The 17,838-nt window shown below is 35.4% G+C and overlaps 1 protein-coding gene and 1 pseudogene across 1 annotated transcript in view; one reads left to right on the top strand and one right to left on the bottom strand.

Moving 5' to 3' along the window:
• The window catches only part of LOC113106828 (ras-specific guanine nucleotide-releasing factor RalGPS1-like), a 104,330-nt gene extending 87,285 nt beyond the window's left edge, over positions 1-17,045 (bottom strand). The window contains exons 1-5 of the mRNA XM_026268845.1: positions 16,669-17,045; positions 8,192-8,280; positions 6,179-6,312; positions 4,383-4,487; positions 3,188-3,238 (exon numbers count right to left, since the gene is read on the bottom strand). Coding sequence (XP_026124630.1) covers positions 3,188-3,238; positions 4,383-4,487; positions 6,179-6,235 — 213 coding nt within the window. The 5' untranslated portion in view covers positions 6,236-6,312; positions 8,192-8,280; positions 16,669-17,045. The remainder of the gene's footprint in view (positions 1-3,187; positions 3,239-4,382; positions 4,488-6,178; positions 6,313-8,191; positions 8,281-16,668) is intronic.
• LOC113106827 (uncharacterized) lies at positions 12,333-14,017 on the top strand (annotated as a pseudogene).
• Positions 17,046-17,838: the final 793 nt, after the last annotated feature.

Raw genomic sequence — 17,838 nt, 5'->3', positions numbered from 1 at the left:
TTGAAAAATCACAAATATCGGCCGATATATCGGTCGACCACTAATCCTGATCCACCCCTTAGCATAAGCTTCTTCTGGCAGTAGGCCTCAGCGCACTGCAAAAGAAACATGTAACCAGAGGGTGTCTGCCCACTGACTGGCTATCAAGAGGGTAGTTATCGCTCTGATCAGACATATGCTGTGGCACTATCATGCAGTCTGTAATGATATGACGTTAGAAAATATTAGCAATTTTTTGCAGACATTTATTTGAGTAACATGACGGTTAATATGAACTCACAATTGAATGTAACATAAAACAAATGATTACTTTATGTTGAAATCTTTATTTATGCCAAAAAAAGCTTACATTTATGTGTCTTTTTGTTCGCTGTAGCATCTATGTTGCCAAGATAATTCATACCCCTTCGTTTTAAGTGTGGTCCTGAAAAATCTTCGTTTGAAGAGCTATCTGGCCCTTCCCCTTACCCCTACCCCTCCAACCAAAAGAGAAGTTTCCACCTCAAGGCAAACAGTTTTCTCCTGAGGGAGTTCTGCATTGGAGGATAGTCTCAACAACCTCGCTTTAGAGACCGTTAGCTACGAGCTGTGCCCCCTAAGGGCCATACCCGTAACTTCCAAATTTGAGTGACAGCACGCCCTCCGCCTCTCACTCACAGAATTTTCTATGACACTTTTTGTGCAGAAAGGGTCTATGCGAGAGGGCGTGAACTATCATGCATTATGTTTTAATTTACACCTGAGAAGACAAAGACCTGCATAATGAGCTGCATAATGAGCCGTTCAGTCAGGTTTGTGAATGAGAGGGAAGAGTTACAAGAAAAAATGTTAGGACAAAATACATGTATATATATTTTATGTTTAATTATTATTTACCATTATTATTATTATTATTATTATTATTAATGTTGAAAAGAGCTGAGAATTTTTAGGATTTTTTTTTTTTTTTTTTTTTTTGATAAGCCTGCTCACTCGGGCAGGACCCAATGAAGCACACTTGGCAGAAGCTCCCACACCACAATGTGATCTCCTAAGGGAACCAGTCTCCCGAGACTGGTGGACTGCCAGGGCATGACTGTACTAGCTGCTCTAGGGCAGTAACTGATGGAAGCACTGAAACACCAGCAGGGCTGAGAGAATGATCTCCTGAGGGCACTGAGAAGAGACGGGCACCATGTAATGTGGTGTACACTGCTCTTCCCCAGAGGGAGCTGGCCCGCAAAAAGTCCTCAGCCTTAGGCATCAGGACATTTACGATGAAGTCTATCCAGCGAGAATGACACATAAGGGGATGGAACACGGTAGGGTTGGGACTGCTCCGGCCCAGCAGCCCTTGCTAAACGCCTCAACCTCCTCAGAGGAAAAGGGATAAAAATGTGCTCTACTCAAGAAATGTTTATCCCAAGAGCCCCTGTATATTTAACTTCTCATAGTCAGATAAGTATTTCATTTTATTCCTCAGAATTAAATTGAGTCAAACAATCAGATGAGTAAACATGGTCTGGTGTATAAAGATTCACATCAAAAACCGAAATGATGTAATATACACATTCTCCTCTGAGAAAGACAGGCATCGCGCCCTTTCCCTGGGGTGAAAGGACTGCACTGAAGTGGATAAACAACACTAAACAAGACTCACAGAAAGACAGCGACTGACAAACACAGAGAGCGCTTGCTGAATGACAGAAGCTGACACCGGTTTCACCGCACATGCTTTTAAGCTTCCTAGTCACTATGTCACCCGCCCGTGACGTCTCGCCCATACATTGGACTGATTGCACACATGGTTCAGAAGCGGTCACGCTGAAGGGTGTTCAAAGCGTCCTGATTTTGATAAAGCACCTTCTTTCACTGATTTCTCAGGCCTTTATTCATGGAAAGCTAGGTTCACCAGAATCAATCACACAGCAATGCTTGAAACTCTCATAATACTAACTATTAATGCTGCCACGTGGAAAATCAATACATAAAAATAAGCCCACGGCCTTTTTAAACAAATGCAATCTAGAATGTCTGTGGCTGTCACTGAGAAATGATGACTTCAAATCCACACTGACTCATTAGTGCACACAGCTCACAGAGCCAGTGATCTCATGTTAACGAAGGACCACAAAGATGTAGGTCATTGGACATCATCATAATGGCACTCACTTCACTTATGCTCACATATACTCTGGATAAAGTTCAAACAATCCTGACTCTTACTAAATGTTAAGATTGATTTGCTCATCTCTTTGAAAAAAGCCAGAGATTCACACCAAGGTCACCATGAATGGAATCAAACGATTCCAGACGTGAAGCGTTAAGAAAAGTAGCTTGTTTAGGAGTAATTGCCAAACAGACTGCCAAACAATTTTCTGCTCAAGCATTACACCATCACTGGGTAGAATGTCTGGAGAGACCTGGAAGAAGCCTGGTTTATATTTCTTCATGATAAAATGGGGACACCAAAATGGTTTTCTCACCACACTCATATTAACCCTAAAATGTGAGAAAAAACTGTCATATTTTCCAAATTTTTCATGTTATGTATTCTTTTCATTTGATTAATGTGTCTTGTGATGAAATCAGTTCATCTGGGTGGTTTAAAAAAATCATATTTATTATTTGCTCCATTTTATATTGATAGTCACACTTTCTTTAATTTTTATAGGATCCTGAACCTGCCAGACGACCATCTTTTGATCATGGCAAGATAACGTCGAAACTAAACACTTGCGCATGATCTGGATAACAGCTAACATGGCCAAAAGTTGACATCATTGAACATTTATCACACTGAAAGCGGTCTACACAAAACCTACGATAAACTGATAAATTCCTTGGCAGACCTGTTTTCATTATCAGTGGAAAAACCCGGCAATTCTCTGATCACTGATCCTTGTCCAAACCTATCATATCTATTATGAGCGCCTTTCCATTGTCGTCTTCACATAAAACATTAATTAAGGAAAGTACTGAGGGCTCTGTAACTCAGAGCAGAGGAGAGGCTCTGGTTAAAGTAATGGAAGAATGTGGAGCTAGATGCTGTGGGTACCGTGGTGTGTGTGTGTCATTGATGCACTGCTATACTGCCACGTCACATTAATCTGTAGTACCAGAGAGCACATGAGATCAGCCATGGGTTTCTGTGTGGCTTGATAAAAACAGAGGTTGTGTATTTAGTTGCCATGGATATGTGTCTCACCTCAGGCTGTATCGCTTTGAATACAGGAGCGTCCATCAAAGTGATCTGACTCTGCAAAATAAAAGCTCATCATTTAATAACCTCATCTCATTCCAAACCTATATGATGTTCTTTCATGCATAGAACACAAAAGATGTTTAGCAGAATGTTCAAGCTTCTCTTTTCAGTGTAATCAAAGCAGATAGAGAGCATTGTCATCTGTGGCCACCCTTTGCTTTAAATTCAAGGTATGGAAAAAAATTAAATAATGACAATTTTTGGGTGAACTATTAGATTAACATATTTAAATGTGGCACTTTAAAGGCACAGTGAGTAATTTTCATTTAAGTAGATTTTTTGTTTCAGGGAGTTTTAAATAGACTTTATAAAAGTGCTATTGATTTCTTGTGGGGTGAATTTTTTTGTTTGTATTTTTGTATTTATTTATTTATTTATTTTACAGTGGAAGAAGTTATTTAATGCATCTTTAGTAGAGCATAGTGGCTTTCTATAAATATAAAAAGAGTCATATCTAATGAATAGGTAATTAAATGCTTCCCTTAAGCTGGCATATTAAATTTGTAAGATGGAAAGATGAAATTTCAGAACTAGGCCATTGTGTGCATTTTATTTAAAAGTGATCCATATGTTTAAAAAAAAAAAAAAAACTGAAATATGTTTTCCTAGTTTTAAATCACTGCAGTTTATATGCCAAACCCTCACTGAGTGGCACTAGAAAAAAGTTACTTTTTTTTTTTTTTTTTTTTTTACCAGATGAGGCATTATTAAAGTTAAAATATTAATGTCTTATAATCAACTAATTTTAAAAACTTCAAACCATCACTCATATGTGGATTTTAAATTAGATTTTTAATTCAGAATTCAGAAGTTTTATGTGTTATGTAAGTTCATGCTTCTATTAACTGCGAAACTTCCCCTCTAATATTTGTTTTATATGTCAAACTAAAATTTGCCTTGGATTGTTGAGTTTTTGATGACATAAAAGAATTCTGCATTCAAAGAGCACCGATTCAAAAAGTTCACAGCCCTGCAGCATTTTTGCATATTTTTGGATGTATAAAAGTGTAGGGCTTTTATCATAACTACTGGTCATTTACACAACTGAAGCAATTTGTACTTGCATTAACATATATGTATATACATGAATGCAGTGTCACATTTTGACTCTGGAGCAGTGGAGCATTTATAAACTTACAGCAAACTCCTCGGGTGTCACTTTGAGCATGTCAAACACCACCGCGTCAAAGCTCTTGGCAGAGTCCAAACTCCGTCCATCCAGGGACTCTGAACTACTGCTGTCCTGCAGACACATGAGGAAGACAGTTAGGCTGGAAAGAGATCGAAAAACTCAACATAAAATCAGGGTTGATATTTCAAACACCTATAAAATCCATATGGACGGAGAGCCATGGCCAGTTGCACTCTTCCTGTGGAAACTTAATCAGTTTAATTACCATAGTCCATTTGAATTATATCACTCCATTTGATTATTCAGCACAGATGGTAAAAATGGATCAGAATGCAACCAAATCACTTTATTAACAGGCAATGTGCCAATCCAGCACATACTTTAATTAAAGCCAGACAAAAATACATCAGATAACAAAGGCCAGAGAAGGAAAGATACAGTCACGATGAAAAGAAAGGTTTCTTCTCAGCAAATTATCCTGACAGATCCCCTTTGAAGTTCCCCGATTCCATCCAGCGTAATATCCGTACTGATGCAGAATCTCAGTCTTATCTTCTCAATGTCTTATCTGCTCTGTGTGCACTCTTAATTGCTGGAAGATTTATTCATGCCCTCATTTCAGACTATTACTATTGAATATGAAACCAATGAAAAGTATGAAGTCAGTGAGATAAGATTATTATCATTATAATATTTTTTTTTTATAGAAATTTATACTTTTATTCAGCAAGGATGCATTAAATTGATCAAAAGTGACAGTAAAGAATTGTATTGTTACTAAAGATTTCTGTTTCAAACAAATAACATTACTGTTGTTTTTATTTTTCCAAATAAATAACATTTTTACCAACCCCAAACCTTTATGGTAATGGATTTTAATTATCAAGCTTTAGTACGCTGTGTCTGTATCATGAATGTAAGAGTGGATGGCTTCATGGGTAGGCTGTGAAACCATTTTTCTTTCTCTTTCTCTTTCTTGTTCTTTAATGTTATAAAGTATTAGCACATTCCACTTTTGGGACATAAATGGTTTCTTTAAGCAAGGCTCATTATTCAAACTCCTTATTTCTTTGGCCTTATTTTCCGGTGCCATGTGTTTTAAAACTGAGGTTTCACAACAGTAATGTGTTGACTTAAAATACATCAACTATTTTGAAAGATCTTTTAGTATGTCCTCTGTCCCAACGCAGACCAACATCTCTTACAAAACTCTCTCAGTTTGCTTTATAAATATAAAAAGAATCAATGCTGAAAAAAAGATAATTCCATTAATAATTACAACCTGGCAACACAGTAGTCATAAGAATAAATATACTTTATGAACTTAGTTAAGACTTTTGAACCTCAAACTGGAAAATACAATCTTCATCACATCTTCTGAACTATCTGTGAGTTCGAGTTCACATGGTACGTCAATGACATAACACTATGCCACTGGAGCAGCTTCCTGCCAGTGTGTAATCGAACTGATCAGCACTGATGGATCTGATTCCCCTCAGCAAACCAATATCATGTGATCTAACTTGACATTCAGTGGCGACTCCAATCAGCTTCTGAGCAATTACACACACCACTGACGCTATAATAATCAGCAGCCATAAATCTATCATTTATAATCCATTAAACAGTTTAATGTTTGGTGCTGATGGTTCAGCTGATTATCCATATTTAACGATCTCAATTCTTTACACAAAATTAAATGAAATAGCTAAATCCATAACACAACTATGTATGAAATCGGTCGCCAGGTTTAACGTTCATAGTTGAACTCTTTAGTGAACATATAGGATGTGTTTTAGTACCTGTGTGTGGCGGGAGGTGATGCTGACGCTGGCAGGGAGTCCATTCCTCCTGTACATGCTCTCAGTCAGAAGAGAAGACCCAGATCACAGCCGACCTCAGCTGCTCACCGCCACACACGACCTCTCAGCCATCCCTGGAACACACATTACACCACAAGACATCATCTGAAAGCTGAATAAATAAAATTCCCATTGTTGTATGGTTTGTTAGGACAACATTTGGCTGAGATACAACTATTTGAAAATCTGGAATCTGAGGGTGTAAAAAAATCTAAATACTGAGAGAATCGCATTTAAAGTTTTCCAAATGAAGTTCTTAGCAATGCATATTACTTCTCAAAAATTAGGTTTTGATATATTTACAATAAGAAGTTAAAAAAATATCTTCATGGAATATGATCTTGTCTTAATATCCTAATTATTTATAATAAAAAAAAAAGAAAGAAAGAAATAATTTTGACCCATACAATATATTTTTGGCTAATGCTACAAATATGGTTTTGTGGTCCAGGTTCACAATTTAGGTCCAAATTGGTGTATTTGGCAACTTAGATTTTTGTTTTGTTTTGTTTTATTAAACCTATTAAATAGAAATGATGACTTCAAATAAAATACTGTCTTTTTATTATCATCATTATTGTTTAACATGCTGTGCTGCTGTATTTGGGATTTACTCATTCAGAGGAGTAATTTATAATATTGCCAGCAGAGGGAGGTCTTCACTATAAATGCAGCACCTCTCCCCCCAACATGACTCCTGCTTCTGCCCTACATTCTGCAAGCCAGCCATTATTTGTTGAAATGAGCCATATCCATCATAGCTATTTCATTAAAAGACCCTGCAGAGCATCTCTACAATGTACTGTTCTATTAACTATTTCAGTATGGCCTAATTCAGTCCAGAACTGAAGTGCACGAGTAACAGAGGGAATAACTGCAGATTATTCCCTTCAAAAACAGTGGAGCTTTAGGATCCAAATTTTCAGTTTGATAGTAAATGGCCATCCAACATTTTCAAACATTGTTTACTGTACAATGTTAAATAACCATGTCATTAAAATAAAGCACTCAAATGTATTATTTTACCAAAAAAGCACAGGGCCAGCAGTATGAACAGGAGAAGCTAACATCATAGCCTGTTCAGATAAAAGGGAGACTTGCAGATGTAGCTTATTATTTGTAGGATTTTATTTTTATTTCCCCAAGCATGACTCATCACCCCAGGGTTATTATTGGTGTAAAAAAAAATGCTTAAATAAAATAAATGTTACTACTTGCCAAAGCAGCTTTTTATTTTCTACTTGCTGTACTCAAATAAATAAAACTAAAAGTGAAATTAAAAATAAATAAATAGAAAAATAAAAAAGAATAATAATAAAATGAAAAAACACACAAAATTGTTAAAACTTTCAAATGAAAATATAAAACTAAAAACTAATTCAATATATTAATAAAAACTATAACAGTATCTCAATGATAATAAAATAACACTGTGCCACCCTTTGTGCTCATTCAGAGAAAATTATGTAAAGCAACAACAAACTAGAAGAGATGACCTCAGCATATTCAGCTCAAGTTATGAAAGAGCAGTTTCAGCTATAAGATATCAAGAAAAGCTGTATGAGAACAGACAAGATGGAAAAAGATTACCATGTTATGCAGAGCAGTTTCCATTAAGCGCTATTAGATATTGTATATGGATCTAGCTAATGAAGAAAAACATGAGCTTTAATATTACATAATCTAATGCCATTTCTTTGTTTAATTTGTCAAATTTTATTTTCCCTGATGTCAGTGTATAATGTTAGTCAATGTTTCAGCAATAAAAAACAGTCATAATAATTTATTTTTTTCGCAACGTTTACCGGAAAAAAATAGTATTTTGAAACTTCACATAGTAGTACATCAAATTTCAAAATGGTATTTCGTTATATGGCCCAATTAGCAAACATTTATTTGCACAACAACTAACAAAACCAATAACTTAAATACAATATGTATGGATTTGCATACCCATTTTGTTTTTCCAGATCTTTCACATGGCTAATATCTGCATGGTAGTGTTGGTGAAGGCCATCCCAAGCAGTGGTTCTTTAGTAATACTGAAAAAGAAAGAGAGATACAGTAACAGGAAGAAAGACATTATGGTCATTATTATCTCAATAAACACTGATTTTATTATTAAAATACAAACCATTCATCAGGGTGTTTATCACTAGAGTTTATCATCAGCAGATCATCAATGTTAGTTTCCCCATTTTCACAATGACATCTATAAATACAAATAGTGTATAGACAAATAGATTTGAGAGGTTTTTATACTTCATGATTTATTAAACAATTGTTGACATGGATGAAATATTATTCTATACTGTTTTCAAGATAAACTCACTGTTTACCTGAGAGCAGCAGTATTTAACTAGTTTAATCGAGTGTGAAGAATTCAGTCAATACTGTTAGCACTCATGTTTGCTATCCACGGCAGGGCTCCTGACTGCAACCAAATGTTGATTTTGCGACACTGTTACAGCACAGTGCTGTGAGATCCAGTGTGAAGTGTTTGAACTTGCAGTGGCTGTAAGATCTACTGAGAAGCGTTTAAATTCTCCACGGAGTTCTGTTATAAACAGAGCTGATGCAATAACATCTGAACTAGTAATGATAACTACACCATGCCGTTGTGGCAGAAATAGTCGAATGATGTTACGTCATTCATTTCAGTTTGTGCAAAAAAAAATGTTTTTATTTAAAATAACATTAAAAAAAGACATCGAATTACCACTATAACCAGTAGATGGCAACAGAGGAGCACTTACTGGCTTACTATATTCATATTTCTATTATAAAATATTAAATCAAGAAATCTAATTTTGTCAAAGTTATGCACTTTTCATGTGAATGAAGGAAGAAAAGTCCCTAAGTGCCTTGGTTTGAAAAACAAACTTGTTCAGTTTGCAACTGACTTGCTCAAATAACTATAATATATCTATATCACTATCCTTCCTTTAAAATAATAATAGTACAGGTAATGAGCGTACAATATATTATTTTTTCTTAGAAAAACTGATTTTGCACTTTACTGTTTTAAATAAAAGTACATTTTGTACACTTCCCAACTCAAGCTCAGTGCTTTACAGTCAAATGTGTATTACCAAGAAATAAACGTGTAATATTTTTTTAGTAAATGCAAACCAATAGCATAGTATGTTTATGACTGTGTGTTTTTCTAATACCCAGACACATCACCCCCCAGCGATACCAAATCTGCTTCTTGTGCCACCATCTGTAGAACCTACTGGTGCTAGTGCCACTGCTCACAAATGTTAGTCTGGAGCCCTGCACAGGCATGACAGCATTTCTTTATTTGGCTGTACTTGTCTATATGGCTTGCTTCTCAATTCCAAATGCCATTACATAGAAAAAAAAACAGTTTGGGGTTGGTAAAATTTCAAGTTTCTAAAAAAAACATTTATTTTCATAAAAGACTTCGATGCTCACCAAGACTGCATTTGTTTGAAATATTGTGAATCAATATTACAATTTAAAATAGCTTTTTTTCTATATTAAGATATTTTAAAAGGCAACTGATAACAAAGGTGACCTTTCAGCATCATTACTCCCGTCTTCAGTGTCACATGATCCTTCAGAAATCATTCTAATATGCTGATTTTGTCTCATGAAATATTTCTTATCAATACTGTATTCAAATATATTGGAACCAGTGATCAGTGATACATGTTTTCAGTATTCTTAAGATACTGAACTCTTAAGTGTTTTTAAGTTCCAATGCATTGTGCATTGTGCATTGTAACCATTAGGCTTGCCGTGATAGACGGTGCTGACGGTGATACCGGTGTTAAGCTGCATCACCAGCCCACAGCGGCACTGACCCCACCGTTGTTTAGATTTTTTTTATAGTAATACAAATCATTTAGTTCAGTAAAAGACGGGGCCGTGCACAGACCTTTTGAGGGGCAGTTCCAGACTGGCTTTCTTCTCTTGCATCTCCTTCTGATAACTCTCCTGCAGAGGCTCCTGTATATTGTTCACCAGCAAATTATTGTACATCATCTATCGCTTCTCTCTCTACATCTGAATTACTACTTCCTTCCTTCTCTTCTTCCCTGCTACAAACTGGCCTGATCCATGAAGTAAGTGAGCTGCTACCCTTGGCTGCCTGCTGTCGCTCCCTCTCCTTCTTTTTCTTATTTCTCTCTTTGGGGGAACCAACCACCAAGTAATAAAACTTTATGTAAGTGCAAAAAAAGTTTTTTTGTCAGTATTATTTGTAGGGTCCTGTGTTTGTAAATGCTCTTGTGTACTCCCTCTTTTTTTAAATTGCATTTATAGAGAAAAAAAAAATACTTGACTCATACACAAACATTTTAACCAAAATAATACAAATAAACTTATAAAACCAAACAGAAACCTAAATCTTTTTTTAATTGAACTTTATACACTTTTTTTAAGAAGTTTGTAAAGAAATATTTAAGTAATTATGTCCAACTCAACTCCAGATGATAAGAAACCAGCCAGCAATGAAAAGCCAGCAATTAAAAAAATAAATAAATATAGTGTGAAAAGTACAGTTGCAGTGAAAAACATTTCTGAAGGATCACGTGACACTGAAGAGTACTGAACTGGAGTAATGATGCTGAAAATTCAGCTTTGATCACAAAAATAAATTATATTTTAAAATATATTCAAATAGAAAACAGTTATTTAAAATTGTAAAAAATATTACACAATATTACTGTTTTTGCTGTATTTTGGATCAAATAAATGAAGCCTTGGAATGAATCATGAATTACATACTGCACGATAAAATATAAAGGTTTCACAGTGATCTTCTGTAATTTTTTTTAGTTACTACTACATTACTGTAGTAAAACCATGTTTACTAAATTTTATACATGTGAGGACAAGCGGAGAGTATACCATAACATGTTTAGCCAAAATGTTAATAAATTAAGTGTATCAGCAATCATAAATCATAGAAGAAATTTCTTAGAAATATGTTATCTAGGTGACGAGGATCACTCGTCGCTTTGTGTTCCATTACGAAACAGCGCGGGGGCGCACCTGTTATGATTTTCTGATGGAAAAAAAAATTATATGTTGTTGTATTACTTAAGTTATCAATATATAGTTTTTGACCAGCGAATGTGTGCAAATGTGAATTTTTTATTTTTATTTTCTGTCATTAAAACCATCACATCACATTCTGTCATGAAAACCATCGCATCACATTACATTTTCATCTACAGGTTACAAACTAGTTTTTGTTGCTATATAGACGGAGCGCTCAGTTTTTCCTGTGGTAAAATGCATTTGGCCAAAATAGCATTTTATAAAAGATGAAATTATACTATATGCACAGCCTATTTAAGTGTTGGCTATATATTGGCTATGACTAGATGGCAAATACTAGCCCTCTCTCTCAGGTGACGTCCCACATGTCTCAGTCAGTGAGTCAGTCAGACATTAAATAAATAAAATATGAGCCTATATAGACATAGTGTTTAGTAGTACTTATTCAAACAACAAGATATTTATTTAATTTAATATTTATTTATCGTTTTAAGAATTTTCATATTGCTAAATATTTGTAAAACAGACGTAAAGGGTGACCAATAGCAATGATAAAAAAAAAAAAAGGGCACCTTGGAGTATAAGGACAAAAAGGGCATGTGCTCTGCACAGGTTGAGCCCTACCTGTGCACGTGCCTGGTAAAAGAACAGACACTACTATTAAAAATTGAATGCGGCTGCTCAATGTAGCGTGCTGAACGACAGTCGCATCCCAGATCAGATTTAATATCTCCAGTGAGGAGAGCTGACTGACGGGAAGAGTGAGGTGAGACAGACAAGACAATGGTGGACGATTTTTCGATGAGCTTAGAAACAAAAATGCAAAAGCACTTGTTTGGCAATATTTTGGATTTTGAAAAGCCTGTTGACTTTTCTGTTTATCTAAGGTGATTTTGGAAGTTTTTTTAAACATTTGTTTCTCATTTAATTGGTTACACGTTGTTTGCCACTATTTGGAAGTGAAAGTAAAATGCATATGCAGCTTTTACAAGCTAAAAGAGGGCAGGCCCCTGCCCCCATGCTGATACTGGTATTACCAGTGATGTCACATGTCGATTAACCGATGGGAAGACTGCCTCACCATCACAACCCTATAGTAACCATACACACACACACTTTAACTACAACATACAGTAAAAAAAAAAAGCAAACTTCAGCCAAACTGTAACCTACAAAACATTGTGGATTGTTGTTTGGTTGTACAAAGGTAAGGTAAGGTAACTTGATCGATACAATAAACACTGCATTTAACACTACAGTAGATTTTTTTTTAACATGTGCATCAACCAGTCATACTCATAAAACAAATCCTGACATTAATATTTGCACCTTGACATAAAGTACAGAGGAGTATTACATCACTCTGAAGGGGATTTATTTTGAAAATGAAAATAATAATTATTTTTATTATTTACTTCATTTAACTTTTTGAGTTGAAATTGTTTTATTCCAATTATATTTGATTAGCTTTAAGCTTCTGCTAACCAAAAAGCCCATTACCATTATGGATAATGTCCCAAATATATCATTTTTACCTCTCTATTGTCACATAAGCATAAGACTAAATAAATAACTAGAGCAAAGTAAAATTGTGGTGTCTCTTTTTCTGACTTACTGGTCAAATGCTAGACTGTAATTTAAATTAAGATAAGTTAAAAAAAAAAAAAAAAATTAGATTAAGAAATGTAATTCAGGAGCTCTATTTATTTCTCTGTAATTATTCCTCTAGATAACGGAAATTGATTGCTGTTTTTCACATACAGTACACCGTCGTGTTGCAAGCTAGTCAGACAAATACAATGAAAAATGTCAGATTCTGACTGGCACTAGTGAAAATGAAAAACTAGATTCAAACAGATGATTCTAAATGCAATGAGTTTCTGAAGACAGCAGTAAAGGAGTATGAGCTGGGAGAACAGACAGAGCATTGCCTCAAGGAAATGGGTGACCGCTGTGTGGGGGAAACCTTAGACGCAGAGTACTACTACAATACTGACAGCTTCCAACTGGCTTCTACACAGACCCGGTTGAATCAGCATAACAGCCAATGGGGCCTGATCCTGGCAGAAGAACAGGAGCTTAATCACGCTCAGTCACACAACACCAACAAGTTGGGAGCTGGACATTCTTAAGAAAAGAAAAGCTAAATATTCAACTCATCACCTGAAGAAAAATTGGAAACAGGTGCTACCTTTGGAGAAAATCTAACAACATTTAATGAGTGTCCTGAGAAGGTCTTAGATACATCACATCTCTGACATACACAGAATTGAGAGATCCATGCTCCATCATGCTGCATCTCTAAGTGTCTCCAGCTGCCACTGACCCACACTGAAATGAAAAGTATGACCATGAAGAACTTCTTGAACCTGGCCCGGATCCAGATGCATGACAGCTGGACCAGGACCAGCACAGTGACGTAGTCTCTGCCTGGAAGTGGAGAGAAACTACAGAATTCCCACTGAAACTGCTTCTGCATTTTTGATGATGAATACTGATGTGCTGAGCATAAGCAGTGAGCTGGAAAATATGGATCAGCTGTGTAAAGAACTAGGCCTAAAACCAAAGGCAAGCTCAGATGAACAATTCAGAGCCCCACCCTTGCTCCCTCGGACAAACAAACCGAGCTGCTCAGTCTCCTACAGTGACAGCTGTCAGCGGGAAAACCTGTTTTTAAAACATTTTGGACACAGAAAGGCCACCATTCCCATCAAGTGGGAATTAAATATGCCATGGAGGGATAAATAAAATATTTGAAAATAAATATGGCGGGTAACTTGAAGCCAGAGTTTAGAGATCACAATGCAAGCAGGAGAAATATGCAGCATCAACACTGTTCATGTATCACAGGGTACGATTAAATTATTGTACATTTAATCGGTTTTATATGGAGAAGCACTGAAATATGTGTTTTTGACTTACTCTGTACATGATGTGAGAACAGTCCACTATTTATGTTTGTACTTTAGCATGGACTCACTAACTTTAACGTTAGTTTTAGCCAGAGATATACCTTGCTGAAGCACAAGATGACATTAACGAGAGTATGACAACAATAAAATTTGTCTTTATTGGGATTGGGGTTGAATGCTTAGGGACATTTGGCTCTATTTTATTTGGGTTAAGGAAATGTAAAAGAATAAATTATATTGCCTATCCTCATTGTTACAAGTTAACACATCATTTTATCATTTTTGTAGCATAAACATCATCAAACCCATGCAAGCTTCCGATTTTCCAATGTTTCTCTATGACGATGAAACCTACAGATGTCTGAGTATCGCTCCCCGTGCAACTGATGCTCAACTGCCATTGGCTCATCTGTGTTCAAGGGGAGGGGCTTACCGAAAATGTTCTCTTTTAAAAAATAATATCTCAAACTGGCATAAACTTATATATAAACTTCAGGGTAACCTTTTACAATAATTCTTTATCAAAACATTTCTGAATACTATATAATCTACTTTTTACATTATAATATAATATAATATAGACTCCTTTTCCAACTGCAGGGTTCTCAGAAGCAGAAGTTGTCATAGTTGGGTAAACTTCTGGTAAACACTACCACAAAAACATTTGTGCTTCCATTTGCTCCAATAGCAAAAGAAAAAAAAAATCTACGATAGCATTTGACTTTCCAAAGGAGGAAAACATATGGAGAGATTGATTACAGTGGTTAGAAGCAAGAAAGATGTCAAAAGTGACATCACTCCCTCAAACACCCAGACAGCACTGATTAGTTTACTGAAATTTAATGTCAAGGTAATATAACACAAATAAATAATAATAATGATTTTATAAATGCTAAATTTACAACATTAATAAATGTGGAAACTTATCACAGTAAGTGAAAAGGGTAATATAATATAATATAATATAATATAATATAATATAATATAATATAATGTTACTGAAGTTTATAAATACACTTTTATTAATGGTTAAATTATCATAGCAACCTAAACTTTAACACTAATATTAAGCAAAATTAAAAATGGTGTAGAAGTATTCATTTTTATTGCAGTAGCTAAAGTTAACATAGGATAACTGTAAAGTGTTATCAACATTATCAACTGCATTATTCTGTATTAGGTCACTAAAAAGACATTTTTAAAAAGACAACTAAAATTACTACTCAAAACAGCTGAAACAACAATTGCAGTTTTAATATCTGAAAAGGTTATTTCTAACAATTTTGTTCCCTTAAGACTCAAAGGGGTGATTTTACCCATTTCATCTAAGATACAGATTTAGCTGAAGAACTGGCTGCTGAGACAGCTTTAGTTACTATGGCAACAGAGAGCAGTAATGTGTTCATATTTTTTATATTATACACACGAGGGCAGAGCAGTCTGCAGGCAACAATCTGCCACACTGAATGTCCAACATGTTCAACATTGGCAATGTTTCTTTTCCCTGACTACAGAGAACCCAGAGAATCTCTTTTTTTTATGGATCTCAACAATACAACATTTATTTCATTTGACAGATACTTTTTATCTAAAGTGACTTAGAGTGCATCCAGGTTATGTTTTATCAATATCTGTTGTTCCCTGGGAACTGAACCCATGACCCTGTCATTGCTAATACTCTACCATTCCATCTCCAGGATCTCTAAGGTCTCAAACTAACAGAAAACACAGGTTTCTCCTGAAACAATAACAGATTTTCTCATCAGCATTTGCAGCAGACGCAACACACAACAAAACAACACAGTCACACCACTATATGATGAGAACATAAAATTGCCAATGTTGTTAAATATGTAAAAAAAAATAAGTAAAGGGGAGGGAACTTACTGCAAAAAAATAAATAAGAAAAATAAATTCTCCGAAATATAAAAAGAAAGTTGAAAACAATCAACTTTGTCATAATTACAGAAGAAATATCAGAGGAAATATCTTATATAGGTGAACTTCGAATATCGTGTTGGATAGTGGGAGCCCTTTCGAGTCAACAATGTTGAGAACCAGAATGTATAATGACAACTTTTATTAACCTTTTAAAAAAGGGGTTAATAAAAACTCTATCTCTATTTTCTATCTCATATTTGTAACGGCTGTTTTAACAATACGACAGAGCAGGTATAACTATCAGAGCATATTTCTTAATACTTACAGTATAAGCCAACACATAAAATCTATTATTCCATCCTCCAGTTTGCATTAGGTATTAAAAACAGATTTCTATCTTTACAGCAAAATGGTATCATAACATCTGACAAAGAGCATCCTGCATCTCCACGCTGTTTTAGATGTAGCTAATGGCGCCACGCATCATATTGACAGTGTAGTACCCAGCTGGGTAGAGGCAGACGACCCCCCGCGACGCAACTCCATCCCTGCTGATGCTGTTTTCATTTGCGCTTGATGCTCTTAAACAGATACAGTTCAACTCACATGTCAATGAAAATATGCCACTGCCCTCGTCCCCGCTGTTGAGATGCACGCGCCGGCCAACGCGAAGCTTACGTCGCTGTACTGCAGCACGACCTTAAGGACATAAAATAAAAAATAAAAATCAAATTTGAAAGGATTCACTCTCATCCACTGGGTAATTTAAGCCTTTTTATTTATTCCGCTCCACACATGGCCGTGTTTGAGCAGGTATGATGAGAAACAGTGAGGGCAGTCCTGTGTGAAGAGACGATGTTATCGGATGCTGGAGATGCGGGTCATCTGCCAACAGCTGGGCATCGACATCGACATCAGGAAGTGTTGTACCCATACCGTTTAATGGACAGATGATTTGACCAATCGCGTGGCGTCTGGGAGGACGCCGGGTTCCGCCCTCATAATTGAATGACCAATCTTTAACTAGGTCAAGACTGTCGCGCGCATACGTCTCACTGTTTTGTATAGCCTACGCAGCGAAATGTGTGTGGAAAGGGGTGCAGGGTAACATGTTTGTTTAATTTTAATATCTCCTCTGAAGAAATGTAGTGATAATTTTTCGTTTTTGAAACTGAAAAGTGAGGTATTTTCATTATTTAATTTCATTAAAAAAAAAAAAACGATTTGGTTGTAAGACGTTTTGCTGTTATTATTTATTGTGTATACATAGCCTAATTCGTTTGCTGATTTTAGGCCTGTAATAATTTAGCAGAGAGTGACATATATTTTGTATATCAGCACAAATAAAGCTTATCATTCTTTTAAAAGCTTATAAAAGATAAATAATATATTAGCTTATAATTCAGTGTTCACAGATACTATTCTATTTTTATTCGTTTTTTATATATATACTAATTTATTTCAGCAAGTCAGTTATTTATATATGTAACCAGTTTTTTTTTTTTTTTCATGGTTATCGTTTTTGTTAACTATAATGATCCTTTTGTACAACCCTCCTAAATGTAAATATTATTTTTTTTATGTGATAATGAATGCAGTTAGGGCACTGCTTTTCACTTGAACTGTATATTTATTTTCAGGTAAAGCAAAACATTAGAGATTATTTTTTCATCTACTGTATAAAAAGTGACACACAGACTGATTTAGGTCTATGGCCCTGCTTTAAGAGTCACATTAAATCAGTTTATGGGACATGATATTGTAGGTTTGTCAGCG

Source organism: Carassius auratus, chromosome 8, assembly GCF_003368295.1.
Source record: "Carassius auratus strain Wakin chromosome 8, ASM336829v1, whole genome shotgun sequence".
In the NCBI taxonomy this organism is placed as follows: domain Eukaryota; kingdom Metazoa; phylum Chordata; class Actinopteri; order Cypriniformes; family Cyprinidae; genus Carassius; species Carassius auratus.
The sequence above is the reverse complement of the archived record's forward strand: the minus strand, read 5'-3'. Positions and strand labels throughout refer to the sequence as shown.